This window comes from Drosophila miranda, chromosome XL, assembly GCF_003369915.1.
Source record: "Drosophila miranda strain MSH22 chromosome XL, D.miranda_PacBio2.1, whole genome shotgun sequence".
Taxonomy (NCBI): domain Eukaryota; kingdom Metazoa; phylum Arthropoda; class Insecta; order Diptera; family Drosophilidae; genus Drosophila; species Drosophila miranda.
Window position 1 is genome coordinate 10,340,224 of NC_046673.1, and position 27,894 is coordinate 10,368,117.

The 27,894-nt window shown below is 47.1% G+C and overlaps 4 protein-coding genes across 8 annotated transcripts in view; 3 read left to right on the plus strand and 1 right to left on the minus strand.

Moving 5' to 3' along the window:
* LOC108156988 overlaps positions 1-8,610 on the plus strand; it is a 123,403-nt gene extending 114,793 nt beyond the window's left edge. For 2 of the 4 annotated variants that reach the window (XM_033387893.1, XM_033387988.1), the window contains 2 exons: positions 2,728-4,658; positions 5,899-8,609. In XM_033387893.1, coding sequence (XP_033243784.1) covers positions 3,086-4,658; positions 5,899-7,106 — 2,781 coding nt within the window. In that variant the 5' untranslated portion in view covers positions 2,728-3,085 and the 3' untranslated portion in view covers positions 7,107-8,609. Of the gene's footprint in view, positions 1-2,727; positions 4,659-5,898 lie in introns of all 4 variants that reach the window. The other 2 variants (XM_033387958.1, XM_017288822.2) reach the window with 1 other exon arrangement.
* Positions 8,611-16,434: 7,824 nt separating this feature from the next.
* Positions 16,435-21,164, minus strand: LOC108162203 (N-alpha-acetyltransferase 16, NatA auxiliary subunit). Of its 2 annotated transcripts, none has more exons than XM_017296817.2 (7): positions 20,645-20,754; positions 20,392-20,574; positions 19,554-20,042; positions 18,682-19,469; positions 18,082-18,509; positions 17,356-18,008; positions 16,435-17,286 (listed from the first exon to the last, which is right to left on the minus strand). In XM_017296817.2, the coding sequence occupies exons 2-7, from the start codon at positions 20,446-20,448 to the stop codon at positions 17,029-17,031; spliced, it is 2,673 nt and encodes an 890-aa protein (XP_017152306.1). In that variant the 5' UTR covers positions 20,449-20,574; positions 20,645-20,754; the 3' UTR covers positions 16,435-17,028. The 2 variants fall into 2 exon arrangements, with proteins under 2 accessions (XP_017152306.1, XP_017152314.1); XM_017296825.2 differs by lacking the exon at positions 20,645-20,754 and adding an exon at positions 21,079-21,164 and having other exon boundaries at positions 17,029-17,286.
* Positions 21,165-21,224: 60 nt separating this feature from the next.
* On the plus strand, positions 21,225-21,777 carry LOC108162216 (28S ribosomal protein S14, mitochondrial). Its single transcript, XM_017296837.2, has 2 exons — positions 21,225-21,311; positions 21,374-21,777. The coding sequence occupies exons 1-2, from the start codon at positions 21,249-21,251 to the stop codon at positions 21,695-21,697; spliced, it is 387 nt and encodes a 128-aa protein (XP_017152326.1). The 5' UTR covers positions 21,225-21,248; the 3' UTR covers positions 21,698-21,777.
* Positions 21,778-22,591: 814 nt separating this feature from the next.
* LOC108157493 (probable ATP-dependent RNA helicase DHX34) lies at positions 22,592-27,395 on the plus strand. The gene is made up of 7 exons (XM_017289594.2): positions 22,592-23,248; positions 23,306-23,842; positions 23,908-24,278; positions 24,353-24,550; positions 24,662-25,578; positions 25,637-25,869; positions 25,937-27,395. The coding sequence occupies exons 1-7, from the start codon at positions 22,696-22,698 to the stop codon at positions 26,494-26,496; spliced, it is 3,369 nt and encodes a 1,122-aa protein (XP_017145083.1). The 5' UTR covers positions 22,592-22,695; the 3' UTR covers positions 26,497-27,395.
* Positions 27,396-27,894: the final 499 nt, after the last annotated feature.

Genomic DNA, 27,894 nt, shown 5'->3' on the forward strand with positions numbered 1-27,894 from the left:
GACAATAGACAAAGGCTTTCCATGGCATTTTTTTTGGACAGTCCGGGGTTCCCGGTCGTTGGGGAGGGAGGGGCGCCGCCATATGCCAATTACAAGCGAAAATATAACCGGCAATAAAATGACAACGTAAAGTCCCACAGAGCAGTCCTTGCAGCACAAAGGCAACGTCAACGGCAGATCAAAATTGCCTTAGATTGGGAGCTCGTTTAGCTCATTGAAAGACAATGGACCGAAGGGCGCCGCCACAGACCATACAACAGATTCCCAAATCGTTTCTAGAACCAAGGGATTTTAATTTGCGGCCAGATCCGGGTCTGTTAACAGGGAATGGGGCCGCGATGGAACCCCTTAGAACCACTAGACAATATACATATTTACATATTTCGCTCTGGCAGGCTCCACGCCGCCGTAACGTTCGAAAGTTGTTTGAAGGACGCGGCTAATGGTTATTGATTGCCTACCAGGAAGTCTAAGGTGTTACGCCGGCTCCGCCCGGCTCTCATTGACAATCGAGGAGCCGGGGCATAGAACATTTAACAAAGCGCGCAATTGTGGAATTTCTCTCTCTCTTTTATTTGCATATTTAATTTGTTTTGAGTTTTCTGCCGCTGCCGCTGTTGAAAAACAAAAAACCGCTGACAGACAAAACAATCACGGAAATTCTTCACAAACAATCCGTGCACATCCCACATCCCAATCACATCGCATCTGGTATCTGCATCTGATTTAAGGCCCAGTGGCTTGCCCTCGAACCGACCGAACCTTTCGAGAACTGCAACAATTTGTATGAGTGAAATGTGTTTTAACCGAATGTCTGTTTCTGAGTTTCTGAAACCAATCGTTACGGTCTGGTGTTTCAACGCAGCGGCACTCCCGGCACTCTGTTATATCTCGCTCACTACGCCAGAGGGCGCCATTGTACTAGGCGGAAAAATGCCTCTTTTTATGCCCGTTACTCAAAGTTCTTGATCAGCATCAAGAGTCGAGTGGATATGGCTATATCTGTCACTATAGCACCTAGATCTCAGAGCCTATAAGAGCTGGACTAAACAAAATTTGGTAGCCAGGACGAAAGGACGAAAGTCTAGGGCATCAAAGATTTTCCAGATACAAAAAACCCTATAACGCAGAACTTTAAGGAATAGCCACTTCTACCAGTTCGCAACGGATCGAACGCTTACTCCCTCTCTCTCTCCCTCTCTCGCACACACTCTTCTTCATCCAGTGTGCGCCCCTGGCGGAGATGAGCTAGAAAATGAGAAAGAGAGACAGAGAGTCGCAGCCAGGTCCGCGGCTCTACAATGCGTCGATCAACAGTCAAGCCAATTGCCGGATAACTTTGATCCTTCGAATGTGAAATGGAGTTATCAAAGCCAGCTGAAAGAGCTCTGATTTTCAACAAAAGGGGACCAGACCTTGCTCTAAAAGATTCGATTCAGAGTTGCCTCCTGTTCGACGCATCCATCAAAATGATTTAGCTTTAGTAGCCTTTTCTTTTGATGGCAGACAAAATGTCGCTCTTAATGGAAATTACCAACCGAGAGTACAATGGGAGTCTCCAATGGGATTCCCAAGGAACCGCAAAACAAGTTTTTGACGACTCCAATGGCCAACAAATCCAATTATGGTAGTTCTTTAGGGAACCAAATTTAACGCTTACCAGCTGCGATGGAATAATTCGAAAGTTTGAAATTCTGTTGAATAAACCATGGCATTGATTTGCGTGTTTGTTGCATTTCAACGAACTTCCACTTGGCCATTTGTTCAATGCCTTAGAAAATGCCGCAGCCACAGCGAGTGGGACTAGAGATCTGCCCACAACTTCCGGTGAGCAGAAAGTTCTGAGCCCAACCGCACTTTAAACCCCTTTCAAGGGGGAAAATGCCTTCACCTGTGGATGATAGAGAGGATCACAGCGAGTTGCTAACTTTATCCAATACCATGAACCACGAAGGCTAAAAAGCAGTGGCTTATTTTAGTTAATTAAAGCCCCTTTTCGCGGAGTGTATCTATTAGAACATCTATTGGTCTTATCTACTAGTCGTATCAGCTTCAGACCAGAAGTAAAACATAGTAAAGGCATAGTGTGTGATGGAGAGAAATATATGCTCTGGTTTCGAAATCATACTCTGAAACACTGAAGCAATAAGATGGATAATAATATAGGCTGTCATTGGAGGCTTACATATATGAGAAAAGAGATACCTGGTACTCGAAGAGTGTAGGATGTGTGTAACACCCAGAAGGAAGCATTTCCGACCCCATAAACTATATATATTCTCGATCAGCATCAATTTCCGAGTCGATACAGCCATGTCTGTAATTCCATAAACCCCATACGCATTTATTAGCAATTTTTGCGCATTTGCGTCTTGCCAGACGGCCAGAATAAATCGTTATCGTCATGGCTGGTGGCGTTTCGTCACGGCTAACGGGGATTCGGAACCGCTTATTGTACGTTACATAATCCCAATCCTCTTATCTACATCGTTACGATTTGCCATCGATACATCGTTATCGTTACGTGGCGAGCCGTTCGATACAGCCGCGGGGCCGCGGGGCCGCGGGACGAGCGCTAATTACCCATCCTTAAAAATGATGCATAATCCGTAATACTTGATGGTACTTTTTTCCAATCAGACCTTTCGTCCTTCCACAAACCATCCCTTTCGAATCCATTCCTTATTGAGCAAACTAACTCTTTGAATTGTTGCGTGTTCCTTTCAGGTGGAAGTGGCAGCTGCAGGACTCGAGGACAAAAACCATTAATTAGTCACAGCCTTGTCTGTCGCACACACAGCAGCCGCGGAGGCGGAGGCGAAGGACGAGAAACAGAAAAGCAGGGAAATCCGGACCACAATACAAGCGCGTCAAAAGGATTAGCCGGCAAAAGGACGATAAACAGGAGTGGGAGATTGGGAGCTTAAAAGTTCGCGAAACACTGACACCCAAAGCAAAGCGACCCCAAACAGTGTTGCCAGGACCCACCGAGGACCCTCTTGGAACGGGGATTATCGAGTTCCACTCAAGGCCGCCACTTGGCACATGTTCAGCGGCCTGCCGCCGTGAACTGGCCCCAGCACTAATGACAGTCGGACAGCGGCATAGCCCAGGACCGAGCAGGATGGCCGCCAGAGCGTGGGTGGTGCTCCTGGTGCTGCTGGTGCTGCTGGCCCTGGCACAGGAGGCACTGGGACACGCGGACTGGATGCAGAGCTGCAGCAACTGCCACTGCCACTGGAACTCGGGCAAGAAGAGCGCCGACTGCAAGAACAAGTCGCTGGCCAAGATACCGCAGGACATGAGCAACGAGATGCAGGTGGTGGACTTCGCCCACAACCAGATACCCGAGCTGCGCCGCGAGGAGTTCCTGATGGCGGGGCTGCCGAATCTGCACAAGGTCTACCTGCGCAACTGCACCATCCAGGAGGTGCACCGGGAGGCCTTCAAGGGCCTCAACATACTGATCGAGCTGGACATTTCGAGCAACCGCATCCGGGAGCTGCATCCCGGCACCTTTGCCGGCCTGGAGAAGCTGCGCAACGTGATCATCAACAACAACGAGATCGAGGTCATGCGTAACCACCTGTTCGTCAACCTGAGCTACCTGTCGCGCATCGAGTTCCGGAACAACCGCCTCAAGCAGGTGCAGCTGAACGTCTTCGTGGGCGCCCTGCCCATCAGCGCCATCTCGCTGGAGCAGAACCAGCTGACGCACCTGCACATGGAGACGTTCAAGGACCTGCAGAAGCTCATGCACCTGTCGCTGCAGGGCAACGTGTGGAACTGCAGCTGCGAGCTGCAGGCCTTCCGCGACTACGTGATCTCGAAGCGGCTGTACACCCCGCCCACCGCCTGCCAGGAGCCGGCCCAGCTGCGCGGCAAGCTGTGGAGCGAGGTGCCCTCGGAGAACTTCGCCTGCAGGCCCCGCATCCTCGGCACGATCCGGTCCTTCTTCGAGGCCAACCAGGACAACATAACGCTGCCCTGTCGCATTGTGGGCACGCCGCACCCGAACGTCACCTGGGTGTACAACAAGCGACCCCTCAACCTCAACGACCACCGCATCCAAGTGCTCAACTCGCTGGAGCAGCTGCCCCTGCAGCAGCCGTCCCAGGTCATGACCTCCGAGCTGCGCATCTTCGGCGTGCGGGCCTCCGACAAGGGCTCCTACATCTGTGTGGCCGATAACCGGGGCGGCAGGGCGGAGGCCGAGTTCCAGCTGCTGGTCGACGGCGACTATGTGGGAGCGGCCTCCGCCTCCGACGGCCTGGGCGGGCTGGGCATGAGCGGGGCCATCGGCGCCTCCACCAGCGATCCGCAGACGAATGTCTTTCTGATCATGTGCCTGATCACCACCGCTCTGCTCTTGCTTCTTATTGTCGTCGTGCTGACTCTGTTCTGGTACTGTCGACGCATTAGGACCTACCAGAAGGACACCACCATGATGAGCGGCGATGGCCTTATATCCACGAAGCTGGACAAGACCCACAACGGCTCCATGCTGGAGGGCTCCGTCATCATGGAAATGCAGAAGAGCCTCCTCAACGAGGTGAATCCCGTGGAGAAGCCGCCCAGGCGAACGGACATCGAGAGCGTTGACGGCGGCGACGATGGACACGAGATCAAGAAGACCCTTCTCGACGAAACAGTTTACGGTGAGTAGCGCTTGCGTTCCGTATTAAGGAGGACAAAATTGTATGTAACAAGTCGAGGGGCATCGACTCGGGGTAGCCTTCGAGAAAGACTCGTATTTGGTCATATCTAGCAGATTGCCGAATCTGGATCAGATCGGATCAGTAGGAACAAATTATATTGCAGTGGCGCTCCCTCTCTCTCTCACACACACTTTGTCGTGCAGTGTGCGCCCTCAAAACTGATTTCGAGCACTCTCAGTGGCAACGACAACACCACTTCGGAGAAGAGCCAGCTACGTCTGTAGCGTTCGTGTCCATTGAGTCCTCATTGGGTTGGCTATCCATCCCACCAGTAAATAGACGTCCCAGACCCCCGGATATTGCCTTCGCAGGTACCAGGCCCCTCACAGGCCCCCCAGAGTTCACATCTAATGATGCAGCTGCCTTCAGATAAAATTGTAAGCCAGGAAGACAGCTTCCTTTACGAGAGGGAGCGTCTTCCCGACTCAATTCGAAACATCATTTGCTCTGTCAGAGCATTGATTGTGGAGTATTGGTTGTGGATGAGTACAGAGAAAAAGAAAAGGCCCCCATAGCTCTCCCTAGTAATCTGACCAATGCTCCATCCTCATCCTCCCGATCTAATTTCCTTTTATTAACCTATCAGTATGCTAAAGGCTTTCGCTCAACACTCTTTTCCTGGGAAGACGGACATCTATAGTTCTACTTTTAGACCGGGAGGACGCGCTCTGATTGGAGTGGACGCCAACGTAAGCTTCGGATATCTCCATATACGAGAGGCCCCTGTCCACTATAGAAACCATTCTGTGCTCGCTTTCAAATAAAATCCATATGATAGTTCTTGGTGACTTTAGCATGCCAGATATTTTGTTGTCTTCGATAAACGAGTCTTACTTTATCGAGGGCTATCTTGACCTGTCCCTGTCCCCCCCTCAAGTCAACCCTGCAACAACTTCCTTGGGTCGATTGCTTGATCTGAAGAGCCTTTACCATCCTACCTTTGAGGTGCCTGTGGATAGTGACGGCGACGTAGATAGCCCCAGACTTATTGAGCCTCGAGTCCTAGTGGATCCTCTCGAAGCTATACACCATTGTCCCTTCCTTTTTTGTAGATCGAGTTCTATATCAAGCAAGGGTACGATGCTCGGATAACTACGGATTTACCACTAATCCCCTCCTTCCCCTAGCTCGATTGAAACCCAATTTTACCACCTCTCTTCTTTCTTTTCTTGTCTTGCAGTGGCGAATCGGTCGCGTGACGATGAGACGCATTCAGTGGCATTGTCGGACACGACGGCCACGCCCCGGTCCAGGCACACCTACGTGGACGACGCGTATGGCAACAGTTTGCCGCCGGATCTGCTCGCCTTCCCGGCCCGCGTGCCACCCACCTCGCCCTCGATGCAGTCGTCCCAGTCCAACATACCGGACCAAGTCCTTTACGGCATACGCTCGCCGCCGCTGACCAGCCCCGTGTACGCGCACATGACGCCCCACGGGATCTACGGCACCACCACCACGGCGGGCACCCACAACGGCTTCATGACGCTGCAGCACCCCAAGTCCCGGAACCTGGCGCTAATCGCCACGGCCAACAGCTCGCGGCAGCAGCAGCAGCAGCAAATGGCCGCCGCCCTGCACCACCAGCATGCCGCTGCCTCTCCGTTCCTTCCGGCCCCCGTGGTGTACTCGCCGACCACGGCCGTGGTAATGAAGCAGGGCTACATGACCATACCGCGAAAGCCGCGTGTGCCCAGCTGGGCACCGAGCACCTCGGGGGCATCGTCCCACCCGGGCACTCAGCTCAGCGAGTTCCAGTCGCCCACGTCGCCCAATCCGAGCGAGACGGGAACGGCCACCACCGCGGAGCTGCAGGCGGAGCCCGTCTACGACAACCTGGGGCTGCGCACCACGGCCGGCGGCAACTCCACGCTGAATCTGCACAAGGCACTCGGGGCCCAGGGCGCCCAGCAGCAGTACTCGATGCGCGATCGTCCCCTGCCCGCCACGCCCAGCCTCACGTCGGTGGCCTCGGCGGCGAATGTCAGCAAGATCTACGAGCCCATCCACGAGCTGATCCAGCAGCAGCAGCAGCAGCAGCAGCAACAGCAGCAACATATGCAACAGCAACAGCACCTTTATCCCTCAGAAACAGAGTCTCTGTATGGGGGCAAGCACCATGGGATTACCATACTGCCGGGGGCCAGCATTAGTGGGGCCGGCCTGGGCTACGCCGGACCCCTGTCGCCCTCGATGGCGACATCTGGGTCCCCCACACACGCCAGCATGGGCAGCATGGGCAGCTCGGGCTCGCCGAAGATTGCAAAGATACCACCAAGACCACCACCGAAGCCCAAGAAGAAGATGTCCGTGACGACGACGCGCAGCGGGCAGGGCAGCACAAGTCAGCTGTTCGACGACGAGGGCGAGGACGGCACCGAGGTTTAATTTGGCACCCCCCCGCCAGCCCCAGCCCCAGCCCCAGAACCGAATCGAAGCTCGAAGCGACGCAGCAGCCTTCTCAGAGCAGCTGCTGGTCCTGCCTCTCGAACAGCCAACTTGGCTGCCACATGCCTCCTCTGGATGGCTCCGACGTGTGTGCCAAACGACTGATGTAAAATTTAGTAATTAAACCGATAAGCATACGACTATGCACGACTATACAGAAGCAAACAGATGACAGGCAGCCGAGAAAAACCAGAACATCAAATGTGTATATTTAAAGCAAAAAAGGAGGAAAGAAAGAAAGAACGAAGGAAAGAACGAAACCAGATGGAAACCTAGTACCCAAGTTAAACCATTTTAGCATTATCTAATCCCAAATACATATTAGCGGAGATATGTAAGAACCCAATTTACTTGCTGCAAATATATACACACACACACACACGTATATAATGATAGAAAAGAAAACAAAAAACAAAATTTGAAAAAGAAAACTCTTAGCTCGAAGAAAAAACTGTCATCGAGACACAATTACATTCTTGTTATAATTACAAAAAAAAAAAAAAACAAAAAGAAAAAACCCTTACAGAATTGTATAATAGTAATGCATACAGATTTAAATAGTAACTATTTATATATATAATTAATATACACCTAAGACGTACACACTGTATACATAGGTATGTATATGCAGAAGGTTTTTTTTTAAAGGATTCCCTGTAGAGGATTGGGAAGTATGTATTGTAAGGCGTTTGCACTCGCAACTAAGACAGAGAGGACGATGTAATTGAAACTTAAATATATACATACATACATATGTACTTGCACTAGCTATTCGAATACATACATACATACATAGTATATTAAAACGATCTGCATGTATTTCAATATGTACATGAATTTCTAGGCAGAATATTTATACGATACAATATACCATACGATATAGCCGAACCCTAAATGTTTCGAAACCAAATCGCAAAAAACACACACATACTTAATATAGACGATATACTCGTAAACAAGAAGAAAGAAACATAAGAATAACAATAGAATACCGTTTAGTCAACTCTTAATAGGTCTTTGAATTGCAAATCAATACCAAACAAAACAAAAATTAAAGATCAGCTGTTAAAGCTATGTATGTGGCCTGCGAGTAGAACAGGCACGACTGCAGTTCCTGAGTGCCCCTCCTTGGTTATGTTTTTCAATTCAGTCGTCGCGAGTCACCCTGCTATTGTGATAGCCACCTAATAGCACTTTGAATGAGCTTAATACACGCTTCCCATGTTTTCTCTTCAACTTTATTTTACCTTCATACACGCACACGTGTACTAAGTATTTATGATATGTTTACCATTTTTTTTTTTATCTATCAATTAGCAATTACACTTTCAATTGATTCATGGAACGAAACAGCAGTTATGTGTGTGTGTATTTTTATGAATAACTGCCAAGCTAAACCATTTCATGTAGTGGATTTTAAATCAAAAAAAAAACAAAAACAAACGGATAAAGTTGATTTGGGTGTTTCAAATATAGAAATCACAGCCATAGAAAACTGATAGGATATAGGAGACGTTACGCCCATACTTGCCTCTTGAACGACCTTAAGATCGCGAAAGGAGTATCAGCAGAGGCTGAAAACCCAACCCAAAATCGTTTGATTAAGCAAAAGTATTAAATATTTAATAATTATAATTAATTTTTTTTCGTACTGCTTTCCTGTTTGTAGAGATTTGAACACTACAATTGTTTGTATTTATGTATAGGATTGTTTTTGAATTTGGAGCATGCGCCAAATATTCGAAAGAAGAGATCTCTAAACGCGAAAATATATGTAGTACTTTGCAGGCATCATTTAAAATCACAACAACAGCAAAAATTCATCAGACAGACACAAATTTTTTATCAAATTAGCCAAAATCTAAACCATTCTAATTTTAAACAATTTTAAACTAAATTTAAATGATAGAAGGGCTCTTACACATAAGTTTCTTATAATTTTTGCATTGTTTGCTAACATTTAAAATACTAAAATTAAATATGAATAAAACGGATTCAACAAAACTAGTTTTTTTAATTATATTAGATCTGCTGGTACTTAGCGATCGCAGGTGTACATTCAATTCATGTAAATTCGTTGCACAACCAGAACCCATATAGTATACACATGCATATTTACATATGTTCTTGATCAGAATCAACAGTCTGCTTCTGAAGTGTTCGCCATATTCATCACCTCACACACAAAAGCCAAGCACCGTACCGACTAGGCCAAAGTCGTCTATGCATCTTCAGCACAGTCAGTTTAGTGAGCTGGGGACAATCCTTGAGGAGCCCAAGGATAGGCACTCTGCAACGTCGGCAGAGGTGCTAGACGAGGCAGCGAGCAACGAAGCTAAACGATGAGGAACGATGGCCGATAGCCGATGAGAGTCGAGCGGACGGTCTCACTAAACGATCCAGCGCGTGCATGGGAATGTATGGTACATGACGCCACCGGCCAAGAGCCGTTAATCCAGGGCAGAAAGAGGAGCAGCGAGCCTATAAAAGGAGGCCGACGGTAACGCAACAAGGCAGTCGGCAGTTGTTTTGAAGGAAAAGAATAAGCAGTCCAGAGAGGAATATCTGAAGTAGGCGAAAGAGTCGGAAGTGTGTGAAGCTGAGTGAGGACGTCCCGACACTGCCATGGCCCTCTTCCTTGCGTCCCACGCTCTTTTCTCCGCGCTTCCAGTCCGTTCGCCTCGGTACCTACTCCGCTGTTGATTCCGCCAAAGCTTCTCGTCCTTTCGGTAAGTCCTAGGGATGTGCTCCTGGCTGGAGCATACCCATAATGCCGCTGCTGTGCCGCTGAGTCGACTATGTGGCGTTCCGTCCACTGCAGCAGGGACCAATCGACTTCGGAACTGTTGGTTCACGCCCACGGGAAATAGTGACATCAACCCCCCCATTCAAACACAGCTTCGAAACGCGTAAGTGAATTAGTATACTACGAGAACAAGCAAATTTCAGACCGCCGTACCAGGCGAACAGAAATCAGCAGCAGGCAACTTTAGCGAGTGCTAAATTTTATGCTGCATACTTTTGGGGTTGCATCAAACGAAGTTACATTCTGCTAATTTCTGTTTGCCTGGTACCCAGATTTTAAATTTGAAGTCGGATTTACATACATACACATATTTAAAATTGTCTTTGGCTATATCCCGGCTATTTATGGGCCGATCTGGGCGCGGTATGTCTTTTCGTGATCGGGCGATTCCTGCCAATCGACTGCCATCGGAAAAAGGGACATCAATTTTTTCCCGATTTTCGCGAAAAATCATGTTGTTTACATCATTAAATTTGCTAAAAATCGGCCTCATTTTCGAAGTCGAGATTTTGATGCCGTTCGACGGTCTGGACCATCACGATCATGGGAGAGTGGGTCCTTCACAGATCTGGCCCTAGTTGTCTGAGATATAGTCTTCCGAAGATTGGCATATCACTAAAATACTGGTTTCTTCTGTACGCTATATCTCTTCTATACTTCAGCCGATTGGGGCGCGGCATGTCTTCTCGTGATCGGGCGAGTCCTGCCAATCGACTGCCAGTGGTTAAACCACGGAAATTAATTCTACTAATAAAATTAATAATTACTCTTGTAGGTCCATTTTATCCTTCATCTGTATTCATCTTATTTCTTTTTCTCTAGTTAATATTTATTCGTTGACTTTATTTAACTCTTCCTTCCGTTTTAGCGGGTCGCCCCCTCCCGCGGACACCGTTATGCCCACCATCGCTTATCAGGGGCTTCCCCCTTCTGGTCTTCCGGTTATTATGAGCGGGTGTGCGCTCGATGACGGACGTCCACTCTAGGTGCCTGACCGGGTGACATCGCACGGGGCCACGATGCCGTCTGCCCCTCGGGAAATGACTCCTGTCGCGCGAGGCTGTGGTCCTTGGCCTGGGTAGGATAAATGCAGAACCGTATCCTTGCACTACAGAAGCGCACACCTTTCAAGATCCGAACCCTGAAGGCCATCTTCATCCTTCGACCTGGCCATCGACAACAAGGACTTTGACTATGGCGACCAAGGGAGAGGCTACGCGGGCTACTAGACTCTAGATAGATATCGTTGTTGTTAGATTTAAGGATATACCCGTCCTTTTTGTGGATAATAGATATACGTATGCTTAATGTTGTTTATTTATTTATACAAGGCTTAGTTTTGATGAATAAAACTATTGAAAAAACATCCTTGCTGTATCCTGTTTTGGGGAAACTATCCTGATTGCAAAAAGGCGTGGCACGCCCAAAGCGGTTTAAAAATACGGAGAAAATAAAATAGTTTCTATTGGGGAAAATGTCCTTGATCCTTGGGAAGGACTCCATCAAATCAGGGGCATTTTTTCGCTCACAGGAAGCTTTGGTACGTCCCGATCGGCCCACAAATAGCCCAGAAAACGAAATATGTATAGTTGGGGTTGTTGAAGTCCTTACCGAAGGATCGAGGACATTATTCTCATCACGGCGAGCCATGGCACGCCCCGATCAGGCCACAAATAACGAAGAAAACAAGATATATATGTCTTTAGGGGTTGTCCTTGATCCTTCAGAAGGACAGTAAACAAGATATGTATATCTGGGGAAAATATACTTGATCTTTGGTCCTTGAAAAGGAATGCATTAGATCTAGGAAGCTATTCCGTACACAGGAAGCCGTTGCCCGTCACGATCTGGCCACAAATATTGGAGAAAACAAGAAAATTGTCAATTGTTGTACAACAACTTTCAATTTGCGACCGCGCAAATGGCCAAAAACGAGAATTTTCAAACTGGGATACCAGGCGAACAGAAATCAGCAGAAGGTCGCTGTTTTTTTTTAAATTTTTTAATTTTTTTTCATGTGGAAAATTTGTATTTTATTGTAAACAAGTTTACTGCTACCTTTCGTGGCAACTTAATCTAGTTTTACATTTAAGGGGAAAAACAATTGATCACAGGAGATACATACTTAAACTTAATGTTACATATATGGAGTAGGTACATACATTATTTACAATATTTACAAAAAGTTAATGAGATGTTATAGGAGGGATCTAGTAGGGAGATCCAGTGGATAAATTTTTTTATTTGGTTTTTCACTTCCGTTTTGCAAACCCCAAAAGTATGCCACATTTTTTTGTAATCGCTAAAGTTGCTTGCTGCTGATTTCTGTTCGCCTGGTATTCCAGATCTGAAATTCTCGTTTTGTGGCCCTTTGAGCGGTCGTATGTGGAGAGTTGTTGTACAACAACAACAATTTGTTGTACAACAATTAACAAAACCAACTTTTGTTGTTTTCTCCGTTATCTGTTGGCTTATCTGGGCGTGTGACGGCTTCCTGTGACCGGAAAAATGTCCCTGCTTTGATGGAGTCCTTATAAAGGACGAAGGATCAAGGATATCTTCCCCAGATATACATATCTTGTTTTCTCCTTTATGTGCGGCCCGATCGGGACCTGCGACGGCTACCTGAGATCGGAAAAATGTCCCTGATTTAGTACAGGCCTTCTGAAGGATCAAGGATCAAGGACACCCCCTACAGATATGTATATCTTGTTTTCTTCGTTATTTGTGGACTGATCGGGGCGTGCCATGGATCGCAGTGATGAGAATAATGTCCTCGATCCTTCGGTAAGGACTTCAACAACCCCAACTATACATATTTCGTTTTCTGGGCTATTTGTGGGCCGATCGGGACGTACCAAAGCTTCCTGTGAGCGAAAAAATGCCCCTGATTTGATGGAGTCCTTCCCAAGGATCAAGGACATTTTCCCCAATAAAAACTATTTTATTTTCTCCGTATTTTTAAACCGCTTTGGGCGTGCCACGCCTTTTTGCAATCAGGATAGTTGCCCCCAAAACAGGATACAGCAAGGATGTTTTTTCAATAGTTTTATTCATCAAAACTAAGCCTTGTATAAATAAATAAACAACATTAAGCATACGTATATCTATTATCCACAAAAAGGACGGGTATATCCTTAAATCTAACAACGATATCTATCTAGAGTCTAGTAGCCCGCGTAGCCTCTCCCTTGGTCGCCATAGTCAAAGTCCTTGTTGTCGATGGCCAGGTCGAAGGATGAAGATGGCCTTCAGGGTTCGGATCTTGAAAGGTGTGCGCTTCTGTAGTGCAAGGATACGGTTCTGCATTTATCCTACCCAGGCCAAGGACCACAGCCTCGCGCGACAGGAGTCATTTCCCGAGGGGCAGACGGCATCGTGGCCCCGTGCGATGTCACCCGGTCAGGCACCTAGAGTGGACGTCCGTCATCGAGCGCACACCCGCTCATAATAACCGGAAGACCAGAAGGGGGAAGCCCCTGATAAGCGATGGTGGGCATAACGGTGTCCGCGGGAGGGGGCGACCCGCTAAAACGGAAGGAAGAGTTAAATAAAGTCAACGAATAAATATTAACTAGAGAAAAAGAAATAAGATGAATACAGATGAAGGATAAAATGGACCTACAAGAGTAATTATTAATTTTATTATTATAATTATTTTCCGTGGTTTAACCACTGGCAGTCGATTGGCAGGACTTGCCCGATCACGAGAAGACATGCCGCGCCCCAATCGGCTGAAGTATAGAAGAGATATAGCGTACAGAAGAAACCAGTATTTTAGTGATATGCCAATCTTCGGAAGACTATATCTCAGACAACTAGGGCCAGATCTGTGAAGGACTCACTCTCCCAGGATCGTGATGGTCCAGACCGTCGAACGGCATAAAAATCTCGAGTTCGAAAATGAGGCCGATTTTCGGAAAATTTTATTAATTAATTAATTTAATTAATTAATTTAATTACATCATGATTTTTCGCGAAAATCGTGAAAAAATTGATTTCCTTTTTTCCGATGGCAGTCGATTGGCAGGAATCGCCCGATCACGAAAAGACATACCGCGCCCAGATCGGCCCATAAATAGCCGGGATATAGCCAAAGACAATTTTAAATATGTGTATGTATGTAAATCCGACTTCAAATTTCAAATCTGGGTACCAGGCAAACAGAAATTAGCAGAATGTAACTTCGTTTGATGCAACCCCAAAAGTATGCAGCATAAAATTTAGCACTCGCTAAAGTTGCCTGCTGCTGATTTCTGTTCGCCTGGTACGGCGGTCTGAAATTTGCTTGTTCTCGTAGTATACTAATTCACTTACGCGTTTCGAAGCTGTGTTTGAATGGGGGGGCTGAGAAGCTACGAAAGGACGAGAAGCTATGGCGGAATCACCAACGAAGGAGGTATCGACTGCGAATGGACTAAAAAGACCTGGTCGCCCAGATCAAAGGCCACAGGCCCGTGCGCAGGAGTCGGCGGGCAGTTTGCGATATCAGCCGGTCAGGCGCCTAGGGTGGACAGCCGCCATCGAGCGCACACTCGCTCACATGAACCGGAAGACCAGACGTGTGAAGCTGCTGGTATACGATGGTGGCCATATCGGTGTCTGCGGGAACGCAGGGGGTATTCCTGGCCACCAGGAGCCACCAGCTAAAATTAAGATTGAAATAAAGTCAATGAGTAAATATTATCTTAATAACCAAGGAAAACTAACCCGGTCAAAGCCGATGAGGTAAAGCATGGTATAGCAGGGAATACGTTGTCGGTAATGTATGCACCTGCGAAGCACAAGCGTGGTTCGTTGTAAATAGCTCGATGCACGCGATCGTGGATGCAGTATCGATCTGGCTACACCCAAACAGGTAGGGCCGCAGGACGCCCGGTTCAAAAAGGGGGCGCCAAATGAAATTGAAATTTAAAATTGTCGTATCTCCACTTGTAACAGAGTAATTTTAAAGGAGTCTGGATACTCCAGCTCTTATAGTCTCTGAGATCTAGGTGCTCATCGGGACGCACAGACGGACATGGCTATAACGACTCGGCTATTGATGCTGATCAACAATATATACAATTTTTGGGGTCGAAAACGCTTCCTTCTGGGTGTTACACACTACCACATTCCCCTTAATTCTAATATACCCCTATATTCTTGTGAGAATCGGGTATATAAATGGTCTATTAAATATTCTTCAACAGATTAGAGAGAAAATATACATCTCTGGTAATACATTGGCACCTTGTAAAAGGATTTGATCTATTTGATTTCTGTCTCCTTTCTATCCGCCTTGTTTGACGCCTAGTTCTTAAAGCCCATAAGAGCTAGAGCAACCAAATGTGGTCTACAGACTCCTGTGATATCACACTGAATCAAGTTCGTTTTAAAAATGTTCGACGCTGCCTTCCGCACCACAAAGGACGAAAATCTGTGGAATCTACAATTTTGAAGACACGAGAAAAGAAAAAATGCAGAATCGTAGAGAATGACTATAACTAACCGATGGCAGTCTGGATCAGATCGGATCAATATTTTGGTCAGAAGGAACAAATACAACCCCCAGCCACGCGCTTACTCACACTTTTCCTCGTGCAGTACGCGCGCTCTGGCAGAGGGGAGCGAGATAGCAACGCACATACTGACTGACTACCGGTACCGGATATTCAGCGGCAGCTTAAATGCTGAATGAGCTGTTCAGCCTCGCTCCGATAAATTTGCTGCAATGTCAGATGATCCAACGGCCAATGCGGTGAGACACTTTTTGCCAGTTCGAACTGGTGCACCAAAAAAAGTTTATAACTGCTCGATACACTTGCTGGCGTTGTCGAACATTTTCTCTGTCTCCGTTTCAATTTTCTTGTTGATCGTGCCTCTTGCGATTGAGATTCACGGAATTGCAACATGCTCACACGCAGATTTTCGTTATCTTGTTGGATTTCTTCGTCTGTCCTTCCTCCTCTATGCATTATTCATTCAGCGGTCAAAAGGTAACTGTAACTCACACACAGATTGACCAAATTGCTGTTCTTACTGATGAAAATACTGATTGAAATCCTTACAAATTATAGCTATAACTATAACTAATTCCAGGTGGACAACTAGTAGTCAGTTGCTGGCGTTCCACTGGTAACTAGGACGTAGCCAGCTGCTGAGCAACTAGCTACTGGTAATCGAAGGGTAGTCCGCTGAAACACATTGTCGGTAATCGATCTGGAACTGGTGGGGGGCGGTACCGGTGCCGAGCATGTTGTCTAGTCTACATATGCGTGCTGGTCACTGTTTTAAAGCCAACAAAGTTATATAGAGCCCCGATATTGTGCACAATTTGCACAATTGTGCACAATGTACTTTATATAAGTACTGAATTTCAGTTACGGATACGGTCAGGTGTGCGTCAGTTTTCCTCGACTTAAAGAAAAGAAATAAAGAGTATCATAGCAAGGTTTGTATTACATAAAAAGTCATTAAAAATTAAGGTTTAGATTTGCGTATATTTAATTACGACTTTATATATACAAACACAATGCGCATGTTAAAAATAGTAAAAATAAATGTATTTAAAAAGAAACAAGCAGTAGTTGTTCACATTATGGTATGGTATGGTATACCTACATACGAGTATGTTCACGATGCAGGAAGAGATATGCGACACCCGCATATCTTTCCGCCAGCACGCAGTTGTTCTATATTGTTGCTAAAACACTTGCTGTCTGTGAGTCGGGTGTGTGAATTGATGTGTTCAGGTGCTACCGATCGGCTAGGCGTGACTACATACATACATACATATAAATGGAGCGCGATCTCACCTTGTCGCAGCTCGCCCCACCACTGAATTTCTACATTAGATCTATTTCATGTTCGCTCAGAAGTTGGTTTCGATTAGCTCACGCTTTTTAGAGGTTTGTATTTCGTTAATATTGATTTTTTATTGTAGTTGCTGTTTTTTATAGAGTTCAGCTCATTTCTGTTTGAAGGGTTTTCTTTAGTTACTTGTGTTGCAATTTCTGGTGTTGGTGTTGATGCTGTGGTTGTGGTTTTTTTTGTAATGTAGCAGTCTTGTTTGTCTTAAGACGCTGTCACTGCAGTGGCCGAAACGGAGATCGCTTCACTGGAATCGACATGATTCAATTGGAGCTGTTCCTCTTCAGCGCGTAACTTGGCTGCCTCTTTCTCTTGTAGCTGCGCCTCTAGTTCCTCTATATTGCGAAAGATGCGAGCGTACTGGAAACGTTGTTGACACGCTTGCTGATATGCAGCGGTCTCCTCCTCACACTCCCCAAACACATCCCCGTCCCGCAGCGCGGTGTAGACTTTGATGGCCTCCTGTGGAATTGCAAAAATTAGTGCCATTAGTATCACCACGTTTTTGGGTTAGGTGCCACCGAATATTACCTCTAAGCGCAGCTTGTTCGGATTGAAGTTGGTGACCAGCTTGATAGCGGTATCCTTTTTACTAGGATCTAGCTCGAAGAGACTACGAGCCCCCTCGTACAAGTGCAGTATGGATGCGTTGTGCTTGGCAATGAATTCATCGTTGAGCTGCTGGAGCGTCTTGCTGCCTATCAGTTCTTTGGTAGCCTTGTCAAGCACCTGCTGGACGTGTTCGTTGAACCGCTGTTGTTTAAGAGCGCTGGACAGCGACTTCATGAAGCGAATAATGCAGCTGTGGACCTCAGGGTGCGCTGAATTGACGGCACGGGCACGCTGTATCGACTGAAGCATCAATAACGGCTTATTTTTACGATAGTACACCTCGAAGGCCAGTAAATGCGTCTCAATGCGTTCTTTGGCTAGCTGCTGCAACGGCTTTAGGAAGTCAATGGCCCTTTCTAAGGGTTCGTCCGTCCGCTCCAACTTCTCTGCCACGAGCTCGTCCAGTTGCGGCGCATCAGGGTCGGTTTCCTGGCTAGCCTGCTGCTTGGACTTCTGGTGTTGCTCGCGCTTCACTTGTGCTTGCGCGGCCTGCGCGCTTTCAAGCTCGGCTTTCTTTTTTGCTTTGCGCTGTTTGCTGCGCAGCTTCTTCAACTCAGACGGAGGAAGGTTTTCTGTTGCAGAGCAGAGAAACATGTTATTCAAAAATCACTACCTGGCATTATAACTTGAACAGTGTTAACATACCAATGCCAATCTCTTCAATAGCCGCTTCCGACTTGAGAGGTTTATCATATAAATGTAGGTACACCTCAATGGCGCACTTTGAAGCCTTGAAGTAGAACGGATGCTGGCGCAGGACATCCTCCAGCCGCAACAGGCCCACGTATGCCCGAAGCGTCATCTTGCGCATGCAGTATGTATGAAAGTCAAACTGGTCCTCGACTATCTCGGCAAAGTGACGCTCTACTTCGTGGCACTTCTTCAAGGACTCGCCCCAGCGACCCATGCGCTGGTAAGCTAACGCACACTCCGTTTGGAACCACATGCACTGCATCTCATTCAGATTATCCATTGCAGAGACACCCTCTCGAGTGAATTTCGCACAAATTTCCTCCGCCTCCTGCACCAGGTTAGCGCGCAGCATGTACTTGGCGCATTTTGAATTGATGTAGCTAATTAAAATAAAATGAAATGATAAATAACATTATCAAGGAGGATAGTTATATGAGTATGTAAATATTATAAGAGAGCAATCAATTTCTCGGTACAAACTGCAAGCAAATCGCTTTTTTCAGTATCGCATTTCACTTGGAATTTGTCTATGATTGTGATTGAGATTCCTACCGATCGGCTGTATCCATACTCTGAGCCTCCTCCAGCCAGACGTAGGCTTCAACGGCATCGCCGGCATGCTTGAAAATACGTCCCTTAGTTATAAGAAGTTCGATCAAAGTAGGCGTGTGGTCGATGGCGACATTAATGTAGTCCAGAGCGCGATCTGTGTCCCGCATGTAGTCATAGTGCTGCGCCAGAAACAGAGCCGTCCATACAAGCGCAGAGGCCGGCTCAACGGCCGCCCCAGCATCGGCGTCCTCGCGAGAGAAGTGGCCAGAGCGTGTCAGATTCTCAAAGTAGTCCAGCGTGAGCTTCTCAATAACAGTCGCTTTCTCTGACTCCTGGTGCAGGGTGCGCACGTTAACGAAAAGCGGTGGAATGCCCTTTCGGAGGCCGCGACGCAAGTACTCGTCAGCTACCGTACGGAACTCCGAGCCACTGGCAACGTTCAACGGCAAACGGCGGGGGCAGAGCGCGCGTGGATACTTCTCCTGGAACTCACGGTAAACGGCCACCACAGCGCTAGACTCTGAAACCTGCCGAGCGGACAGGTACTGTTCGTAGTAGAGGACATTTTCGGGATTGCGACGAATCAACGATTCAAAGATGGGCACCGCCAAATCATGCTGCCGTAGCTTAATGTATAAATCGCCCATTGTCTCGCGCACGGCCAACTTATCCACAATCTGTGCGTTGTACTTGTTCAAATGGTCGAGGGCCTGCTCCAGGCGCGATGATTCGATGAGTATCTGGTTCTGGTAAAGAAGCAGCTCTGAATGGCGATAGTCGTGCGCCTCCTGCCAGTGGAGTGAGATGGAAAAGATGGAAATTGGGAAACAGATTATAAGAATGGAATTAAGAGGTTGCTTTCTGCTACATACAATCGATGTCTGGGACTGGCTAAACGTTTCCAGTATGTTGTTGGCCATTTCGTAGTCTCTTAGTAGATGATAGCTCATGGCAAACCCAATCCAGGATGCGTGTTGAGAAGGCCGCAACGTGAACAGATGATGACGGGTCTCCTTGTACCCCTCCAGATCGCGCATTTGTATCTGAAGCAGCGACAGATCCTTCAGAATCTGCAGATTGTCCTTTTCCCACTTAAGGGCATTGCGGTAGCACTTAATGGCCTCGTCATATTTCTTATCACTCCTCTGGAGAAGGCCATAGACATGCCAGCAGACATGAGAGCGTAGATCATTGCGCAGACCCAAACGCACATACTTGTATGCCTCTTCACGTCTCCCCAGTCCGTTCAGAGTGAGACCTTTCATCGCCAGTGTCTCCCCGTGTTCCATGTACTTGGGGTTGGATAGTATCTGCTTTGCCAGCTTGAGGCCATTTTTGTACTGCTTTAGCTCGTAGCATTTCTGAGTAGAGGAGTAGAGAAAAAAAGGCAAATAGTAGAGCCGCAGCATTGGTTCACTAGTCAATAACATTTTATACATCCCGCCCAACGAAAAAGTTTGAGGTTATGCGACCGACGAAAACCCCAAACAACCTAACTTAGTTTAATATAAGTTGCGGATTCAAGAGTTCGCACTTCCAAGTTGGGAATGTAGCTGGTTGGGTTTCAGCTTGGGCTATTTCTGCAGCAGTGCCTAAAATAGGCACGCCATAAAAAAAGCACATGGATGTTGACGGCGAGCGCTGCAGTCGGAAGCCGGCAAGGAATTTTTCCACTAGCAAGTGGGCGGAAAAAATATTTATACAACTTACTAGTAGCTTTCGGAAAAGCGCACCCTCCTTGGGCGGCAGTGGATCACTGGAAGGCATCTCTGCAATGCTTCTTCTTCAGCTACTGACGGTTGTCTTGCCTTTACACCGAACTGAGCTGCGTGAGCTTTGTTGTTGGCAATGAAAATGCTTGGACGCGGCTGCCGACTGCGAGTTTTGCGGGAGCTGCGTGAAAGAAATGAACGAATCGGTTAATAATGTCAAAAATTTTCACACACCAAAAATAAGCACACACCGCGAAAAAAAAAACGTTTGCTAGCACGAGCAAATTTTCTAACTTGACGGTGAGACAGCAACACACCAGGAACTAGAACAATACACATGCACGCGACGTGGGCGCGTTTCCCCGTGAATGACAATGAACAAGGTGACGGTGATTCGACTTCGCATGAATCTCGGAATTATCAATTAACTTTGAGCTACAGCGGCTCAAATCTTAAACATCACGCTACCTTAAGAAAACAAACCAGCTTTACGGCATCTATCCCTTTTATTAAGAAAATATAACGCAATAAACTATGGGGGTGAAGTTAAAAGAAGAAGAAATAGCCGCAAAACTTGTTATGTAAAACGTTGGGTTATTAATTAAAATTAGCCTATATCATGAATTTCATGAAACCGGCAAACAAAATATATGACTTAAAATATACCCGCTTCCTCTTTGCTCACATTGAATTCGAAACAAAAACACAATTAAACACAAAAAATTTCAGCAGCAATGAGCCATTCACCATAGGAATCGGCATCAGCTGTCGTCATCCGCATATCGATAACTTAGCTGAAAAATATCGATGTGACCTAAGCCTTGCGTGAAGGAACCAGAAATTAACAGCAGCAGCATGAATTCTCTGGCCAGAATTGGTGGTTTCGCTTGCCAAGCCGGGAAATTAGCTGGATTTGGCGTAAGTTTATAGCAATGCCAATCTTTAAACTCTACTGACATTCGTTTGTGGTAAACCCATAGTTACAGCAAGTGCGAACAAAGTATGCCGACTGGAAGATGATCCGTGATGTCAAGCGCCGCAAGTGCGTGCAAGAGCATGCCAAGGAGCGGCTTCGAGTTAATTCACTTCGGAAGAATGACATACTGCCCATTGAGCTGAGGGAAGTGGCCGATGCGGAGATTGCTGCTTTTCCACGCGACTCATCATTGGTCCGTGTTCGGGAACGTTGCGCACTTACGTCACGGCCGCGCGGAGTTGTCCACAAATATCGCCTCAGCAGAATTGTATGGCGCCATTTGGCGGACTATAACAAGCTATCCGGCGTGCAACGTGCCATGTGGTAGAGTCTAAATCAATACAATATTCTTTGTTTATGTTAACAATTTACACAAAAACCAATAAATACATACATAAGAACCGTAAACGTATAATGGTCGTACTTCGAGTTATACTCCAGTACTCAAACGCGATACATTTATCGCTAACGAAAACTGGGATGATATTCCTATAGAAACGATAAGAAATCATCCCTGTTTTTGGGCGACTAAAATAGTTGCTACTGTTTGTTTGCCGACTAGTACACAGATCGCAAAAAAAAAATACCGATTTATATTTCCTGGGCACGAGCGAAATATAGAATATATTCTAGTGCCAGCCGGCTAGATAAATGCAATAACGATGATAAATTTAATCAAATTAAGACAGTCACATGAATGCCGATTATATGGATATTATAGTTTTCTACCCTGTTCTCATTCTATTAATTTACTACAATTTACAAAGAAAACTTTTCATATCAGTTTAATTTGGCAATACTTGTGGGTATGCACTATTTTGTGGGTTTCTGTCACTGATAACGTAATATTCCTGTAATGCTCCAGCCATCTTCAATTGATCTTCCGTTCTCGCCGTGGCCGATTTCCCACCATATCGGTCCCCCGCTACTACTCTTGATGCTTATAGCATTTTATATATAGCCTAAAACCACCCTGGGACTGAAAATTAATGTCAAGTCATGACGTTTTTAAAAACCAACGGATCGTTTTCATATAAATAGATATAGAGACAACAACAACCATTTTTATTGCATTTCTTTTCCCCAGGTATAGATTTACCCAATCTTCGCGGGGTTTCTTCGTTCATAGCCAAATACCATCTTTGCTTTTCTAGTATGTATCGTTTGCCTTTCCAGTATTAATCGGACATTTGTTTTGCTTATCTGAGCCGGCTACGAAAACTAATGTTTACGTTTCGTCTATCATGCTATCTCGCTCTTCGCACGAAATTTACCAAGCTAATTTCATACAGCTATTGATGACAATGTTCACCGGTTGGATCAGCTATGTCAAAGAAATCAAGTAAATCGCGGGGAGTGCTCAATCTAGTGGAGTTTAGTTTTTTGGAGCTAAAGGCTGAGCTCAATGGCGTTTTGAAAGTCAAAAGCCGTCAGCAGCTAAGTTTTGTCGAGAACGAGGCCGACTTCTGGAAATTTGTAAACAAATATGAGTGCATGTTGCGCAGTATGGGCCAGCCAGTACTTCCGCAAGTTTTGCAGAAGCCAGAGCTGGAAAGAGCACAGCCATATCACAGGAGCAAGCACCTGTCCATTCAACTGGATGAGTCCGCCCTGCGCCAAGAACAAGATAAAGTTAGCGAGGTGCAGGCGCAGTTCCAGCAGATACTGCTTATCTACCTAGACTTTAAGCAGAAAGAGAAGTTTAAACGTATTAAGAAATTACGCCAGGCGCAGCGAAATTTACCAATAACCCGCTTCAAGGATGATTTGCGTACGGCCATGGACTCGTCCCGTGTGGTCATTATCGCCGGCGACACGGGATGTGGAAAATCCACACAAGTGCCGCAGTTCCTCTATGATTTTGGGTACCGCAGCATAGGTAAGTGTTCTGACGCCATCCCATTAGCCAAGCTAATTCCTTTTGATAACTTTTCAGCGTGCACTCAACCGCGCCGCTTGGCATGCGTGTCGCTGTCGAAGCGAGTGGCTCATGAACTGCTAGAAGACTACGGCAGTAAGGTGGGCTTCCAGATTCGATTCGAGAGAAGAAAAACACAGCACACGAACATCCTGTTCATCACGGAAGGTCTGTTACTTCGCCAACTTGCGGTTTCTTCTAGCCTAGATGACTATGACGTGCTCATTCTGGACGAGATACACGAGCGGAATCTGTTTGGTGACTTCCTGCTAGGTGTGAGCAAATGTCTGTTGCGGAGCAAGCCGCAACTAAAACTAATCCTTATGTCGGCCACCATCAACGTGGAACTGTTCCAATGTTACTTTAAAGAGGAGGGGGCACGGTTTCTGCAGGTGCCGGGACGCTTGTTTCCCATAAAATTGCGCTACATGCCACCCCCAGCGTTGGAGATGAAAGCCGGCCAAGCCACGGCGAGGTCTAATCGTTCGCAGGGAACGCGCATGGACCCAGCTCCATTCGTGCAAGTCCTTAACCTGATCGACCAGCAATATCCCTGTAAGCCTTTCAAACCATATAATTGACGATTATATACAATTGGGACCTTCGATTTTCATTTTCAGCCACCCAGCGCGGGGATGTCCTCATCTTTGTTAGTGGCGTTAACGAGATCGACACCGTATGCGAGGCCATAAAGGAATACGCCGCCCAGCAAACGCACTGGCTCGTCCTGCCACTTCACAGTGGACTGGCACTGGCCGAGCAGGACAAGGTGTTCGACTATGCACCGGAAGGCTCGCGCAAGTGCATAGTATCGACGAATATTGCCGAGACTTCATTGACTGTGGACGGCGTGCGGTTTGTTGTCGATTCTGGAAAGGTCAAAGAGATAAGCTACGATGCAGCCTGCAAGGGACAACGCCTGAAGGAGTTTTGGGTGTCCAAATCATCGGCAGAACAGCGGAAGGGTCGCGCAGGTCGCACAGGGCCGGGTGTAAGTTCAATAGTCGACCGACAGGTCTAGTCCCAGGTCTCATGCAGGTCTCTCCTTACTTTCTGTTCTTCCAGTTCTGTTTTCGTCTCTACTCGCAGCAGCAGTTCGATGCGTTCGAGGCATATCCCACTCCAGAAATCTACCGCGTCCCACTGGACACAATGTTGCTGCAAATGGTATCCATGGGACTGCCTGACGTCAGGGCCTTTCCCTTCATTGAGCCTCCGGAATCAGAGCGCATCGAACAGACTATTCTGGCACTAAAGCAGCATGTAAGCCTCATTTTATCTGAACAAACTAGATCTAGGGTGACCTTTTGGGGTCACTACACAATGTACTACAAGATGTATGCTTATATTTTGTGTCTATCCACCATCCACTAGGGCGCCGTTAGCATGGAGGAGAAGATCACGCCCTTGGGCAGCTCGTTGAGCAACCTGCCAGTGGAACTGTCCATTGGCAAAATGCTCCTAATGGGCTGCGTGTTCCCAGAGGTGGATCAGCTGTTGACGCTGGCCGCCATGCTCAGCGTACAAAATCCGCTTACCAGCCGTGCTTACACGGACGCACACTGCGAGCGGGAGCGCCAGAGTCTGGAATCCACTCAGGGGGACCTCTTCACCCTGATGAACGCCTACCGCGAGTGGCTGCAGATGAAAATGGCCCGGGAGAACACCAGGAAATGGTGCCATCGTCGAGGCATCGAGGAGCAACGATTCTACGAGGTCAGCAAGATGCGGCAGCAGTTCCAGCGTATCTTGGAGAGCTGTAACATGGCTCCACCCAGCACTTCCGGCGCGCTGACCAGTGCCGAAAGAGCCAGCCGTCACGGAGAAGTGCGCCAGCTGAAGGCTCTCAAACGGCGCCAGCGGTTTGAGCAGCCCCGACACCCCAAGCTACTAAAACACCAGCACAGCGGAGGGCAGTACGAGGAGCCAGATGAGAACTACGAGGACGTGCGCGACGTGGACTTTCGCCTGCGGCATGATGCCCGCCAGCTCGCCCTACTTGAGCGCTCGGCGCGTCTGGAACGCAACAGGGACGTGGTTCTGCTGAAGCTGCTACTGGTAAGCGGCTTCTACCCGCAGCTGGCCATTAGTGATGAGTTCAACTACTGCAAGGGAGGGGGCCAACAGTTCTTTCACACTCGAATGAAGCCATTCATCTCCTTGCATCCGAACTCCCACTTCGCCAAGTACTACGAGTGCCTCAAGCTCGCCGAAAGTGACCTAATACCGAAGCCGGCCTACTACACACCAAAGCATCCACTCAGTGAGCGCCATCAGCTGCTGTGCTATCAGTAATTAACCGGCAACGACGCCCGAAAAAATAAATACAATACAACCAGTCACTTGCAGGTCGCTACTAGAGACAGCAAAGCCATACCTGATGAGCTGCATTCGGCTTCCAGTGGCCCACACGCTTCTCCTATTTGGCTTCGCGATCGATACGAACGCAGACCTGACACAGATGGTCTTTGACGGCTGGCTGTGCCTGGATTTCCCTGTGCCCGACAGCGGGATGAAGCTGCTGTGCCGAGCCATCAAGCTGCGGCGCCGTTGGAGCAGCCTGCTCTATAGCAAGCTTGATGGTGCGTGGCCCCTCCTGGGGAGAACCAGTTATTGCTTTTGTTTTCACGTTAATCGAGTCTTTTTTAGAGCTCAACGCTAGCGAGAAGGCTCCAGCTGTTACTTCCAAAAACATCACGCTCTGGCACGAGCTCATCGACTTCATGGGACTGGATGTGCCGTACGCCGTCAGTCGACTGCTGCCAGCTGATCTCAAGAGGCTCTACACACACCAGACTGCAATGCCGCTCCTTGAAAAGCTGCAGGGAAATCCCTTCGACATCGACTATCCTCCGAGTCCCAACATGACGAAGGGTGGCATCAACGTCTCCGAAAACGTTGTGTACGGCTGTGTGGCGGACCAGCCGTGGACTCTGGCTATGCAAGCGGCCCTCCAGGCACGGGCCTGGCAGTGCTCAAAATGCGACTTTCAGCTGGAAAAGTGTGATATGCTCGAACAGCTGGTGCACCGTCAAGAGTGCAAGAAAGTGCGACCGGCCAGCCCAGTTCACGTACAGCAGCCACCCACAGCTCGCGTGGCATCTAACTCTGGGAACTATTTCTGTGAGAGCTGCAAACGCCATTTGAATATTTGTTTGCCGATCGACATTCTACGCCATAGACGGCAGTGTGCAAAAGACAGAAAATAGTGTCCCAACTTAGAGATAATTTTAGCCATAGATATGTTCGCAGCTCCAGTTTGTTGTACAATCAGTAAATGTTTATGTCTCGGAGGAAAATCATTCTGCATTTTCCCAACCAAGCCTAATCGCAAAAGCGCCTCAAAACTATAGAGCTCGAAACATACAGGCCGACCAAGCGCTGTAACCATCCCTTAATCCAATGGTATCATCAAAAAGATGAAGTTAATCCAAAACTATTCTGGTTAAAGAGTACTGTTAAGATTTAACAAGATTTGGGGAAGGATCTTCATCCCATTGCGGTCCGAAGGGCCCTTCATTCGCCTAACTACAAATATCGTCTTGCTAGATATAAATCCCATATCTCTTAAATAACAAAATGAAGAGTTTTGGAACACTCAGGGGTGGACTAACCTCAAGGAGAAATGGGTAATTGCCTGGGGTCCCCTATTTAAAGGGGGAAACAGAAAAAATGCTGAAAGGTGTATAAATATTATTGTAGAGGACCATCATACGACAACGCATCGTCTGCGATAAGCCATCGATGTTTTTCGAATTTTCGCTTGAAATGAACCTTTTAAGGGTATGAAATGAATGTTCATATAACAAATTGTTGTTAAAAACAGAGTAAAATGTTTTCAAAAAGATTATTTTGATGTAAACTAAAAACATTTAGGCTTGAGATGTTTTTGCGGTGTCACACCGCAGGGCATTGTACTTTGTGGCTTATCGTCGTGCTTAACTAAAATGTATACATCACATAATTTGTTGGTCCCTTCGAACAGTGGGTGTAATTTCTGGTTATAAGCACCATCTTGGCACCGGTTGTGGGCACCCTGGCTTTTTTAAAAATATAATTCGCGTGCTTGTTTGAGAAGCTGAGTAATCAGTTAATCAAATCAAATCAATCAATTAATTTATTTAATAAAAAAAGAAATTCTAATGCGCTTCTGCAAGCCATTAAGTGTTGCTTACAGGACAAGAAACCTGCCAAAGGGACTGCTCAAGCATATGGTATTACCCGTTTTAACGAAAAGGATCAGCGCTGAATCGTCGTGCTTGGAACGTTAGGAGGATGTACTTACCACAGCAGAAGAGTTGTTCGACACCGTTAACATCAGCATCATTCTTCTTTCGGAAGAAATTGGTCCTCCCCGCAAGCGAATACTCCAAACAAGCCTTCGAATCGTGGAAGAAAGTCGATGCAAAGCTCCTTGCTTTCTTCTCCTAAATGCCCTTCTTCTTTGAAGGGAGCGGCTCAGCTACCACATATGCAGGCATCTGTTGCTCCCCAGAAAATGCGTGGACGGAAGGCAACACTAGCCAAATCAAGTAAACCAACCAAGCGCACCAAGGAACCCCATCCATACCATCGTCTACGCGCACCAAGGAGTACCGATCCAGTGA

Excerpts from the sequence above, each read along its gene's own strand:
- LOC108157493 (XM_017289594.2), top strand. The coding sequence starts at position 22,696 with ATGTCAAAGAAATCAAGTAAATCGCGGGGAGTGCTCAATCTAGTGGAG. Across the intron at positions 23,249-23,305 it reads TTTTGGGTACCGCAGCATAG|CGTGCACTCAACCGCGCCGC; the intron begins GTAAGTGTTCTG and ends ATAACTTTTCAG. Across the intron at positions 25,870-25,936 it reads GCTCTATAGCAAGCTTGATG|AGCTCAACGCTAGCGAGAAG; the intron begins GTGCGTGGCCCC and ends AGTCTTTTTTAG.
- LOC108162216 (XM_017296837.2), top strand. The coding sequence starts at position 21,249 with ATGAATTCTCTGGCCAGAATTGGTGGTTTCGCTTGCCAAGCCGGGAAA. Across the intron at positions 21,312-21,373 it reads GGAAATTAGCTGGATTTGGC|TTACAGCAAGTGCGAACAAA; the intron begins GTAAGTTTATAG and ends GTAAACCCATAG.
- LOC108162203 (XM_017296817.2), bottom strand. The coding sequence starts at position 20,448 with ATGCCTTCCAGTGATCCACTGCCGCCCAAGGAGGGTGCGCTTTTCCGA. Across the intron at positions 20,043-20,391 it reads CGCTTTTCCGAAAGCTACTA|AAATGCTACGAGCTAAAGCA; the intron begins GTAAGTTGTATA and ends TCCTCTACTCAG. Across the intron at positions 18,510-18,681 it reads AGTATGGATACAGCCGATCG|CTACATCAATTCAAAATGCG; the intron begins GTAGGAATCTCA and ends TATTTTAATTAG.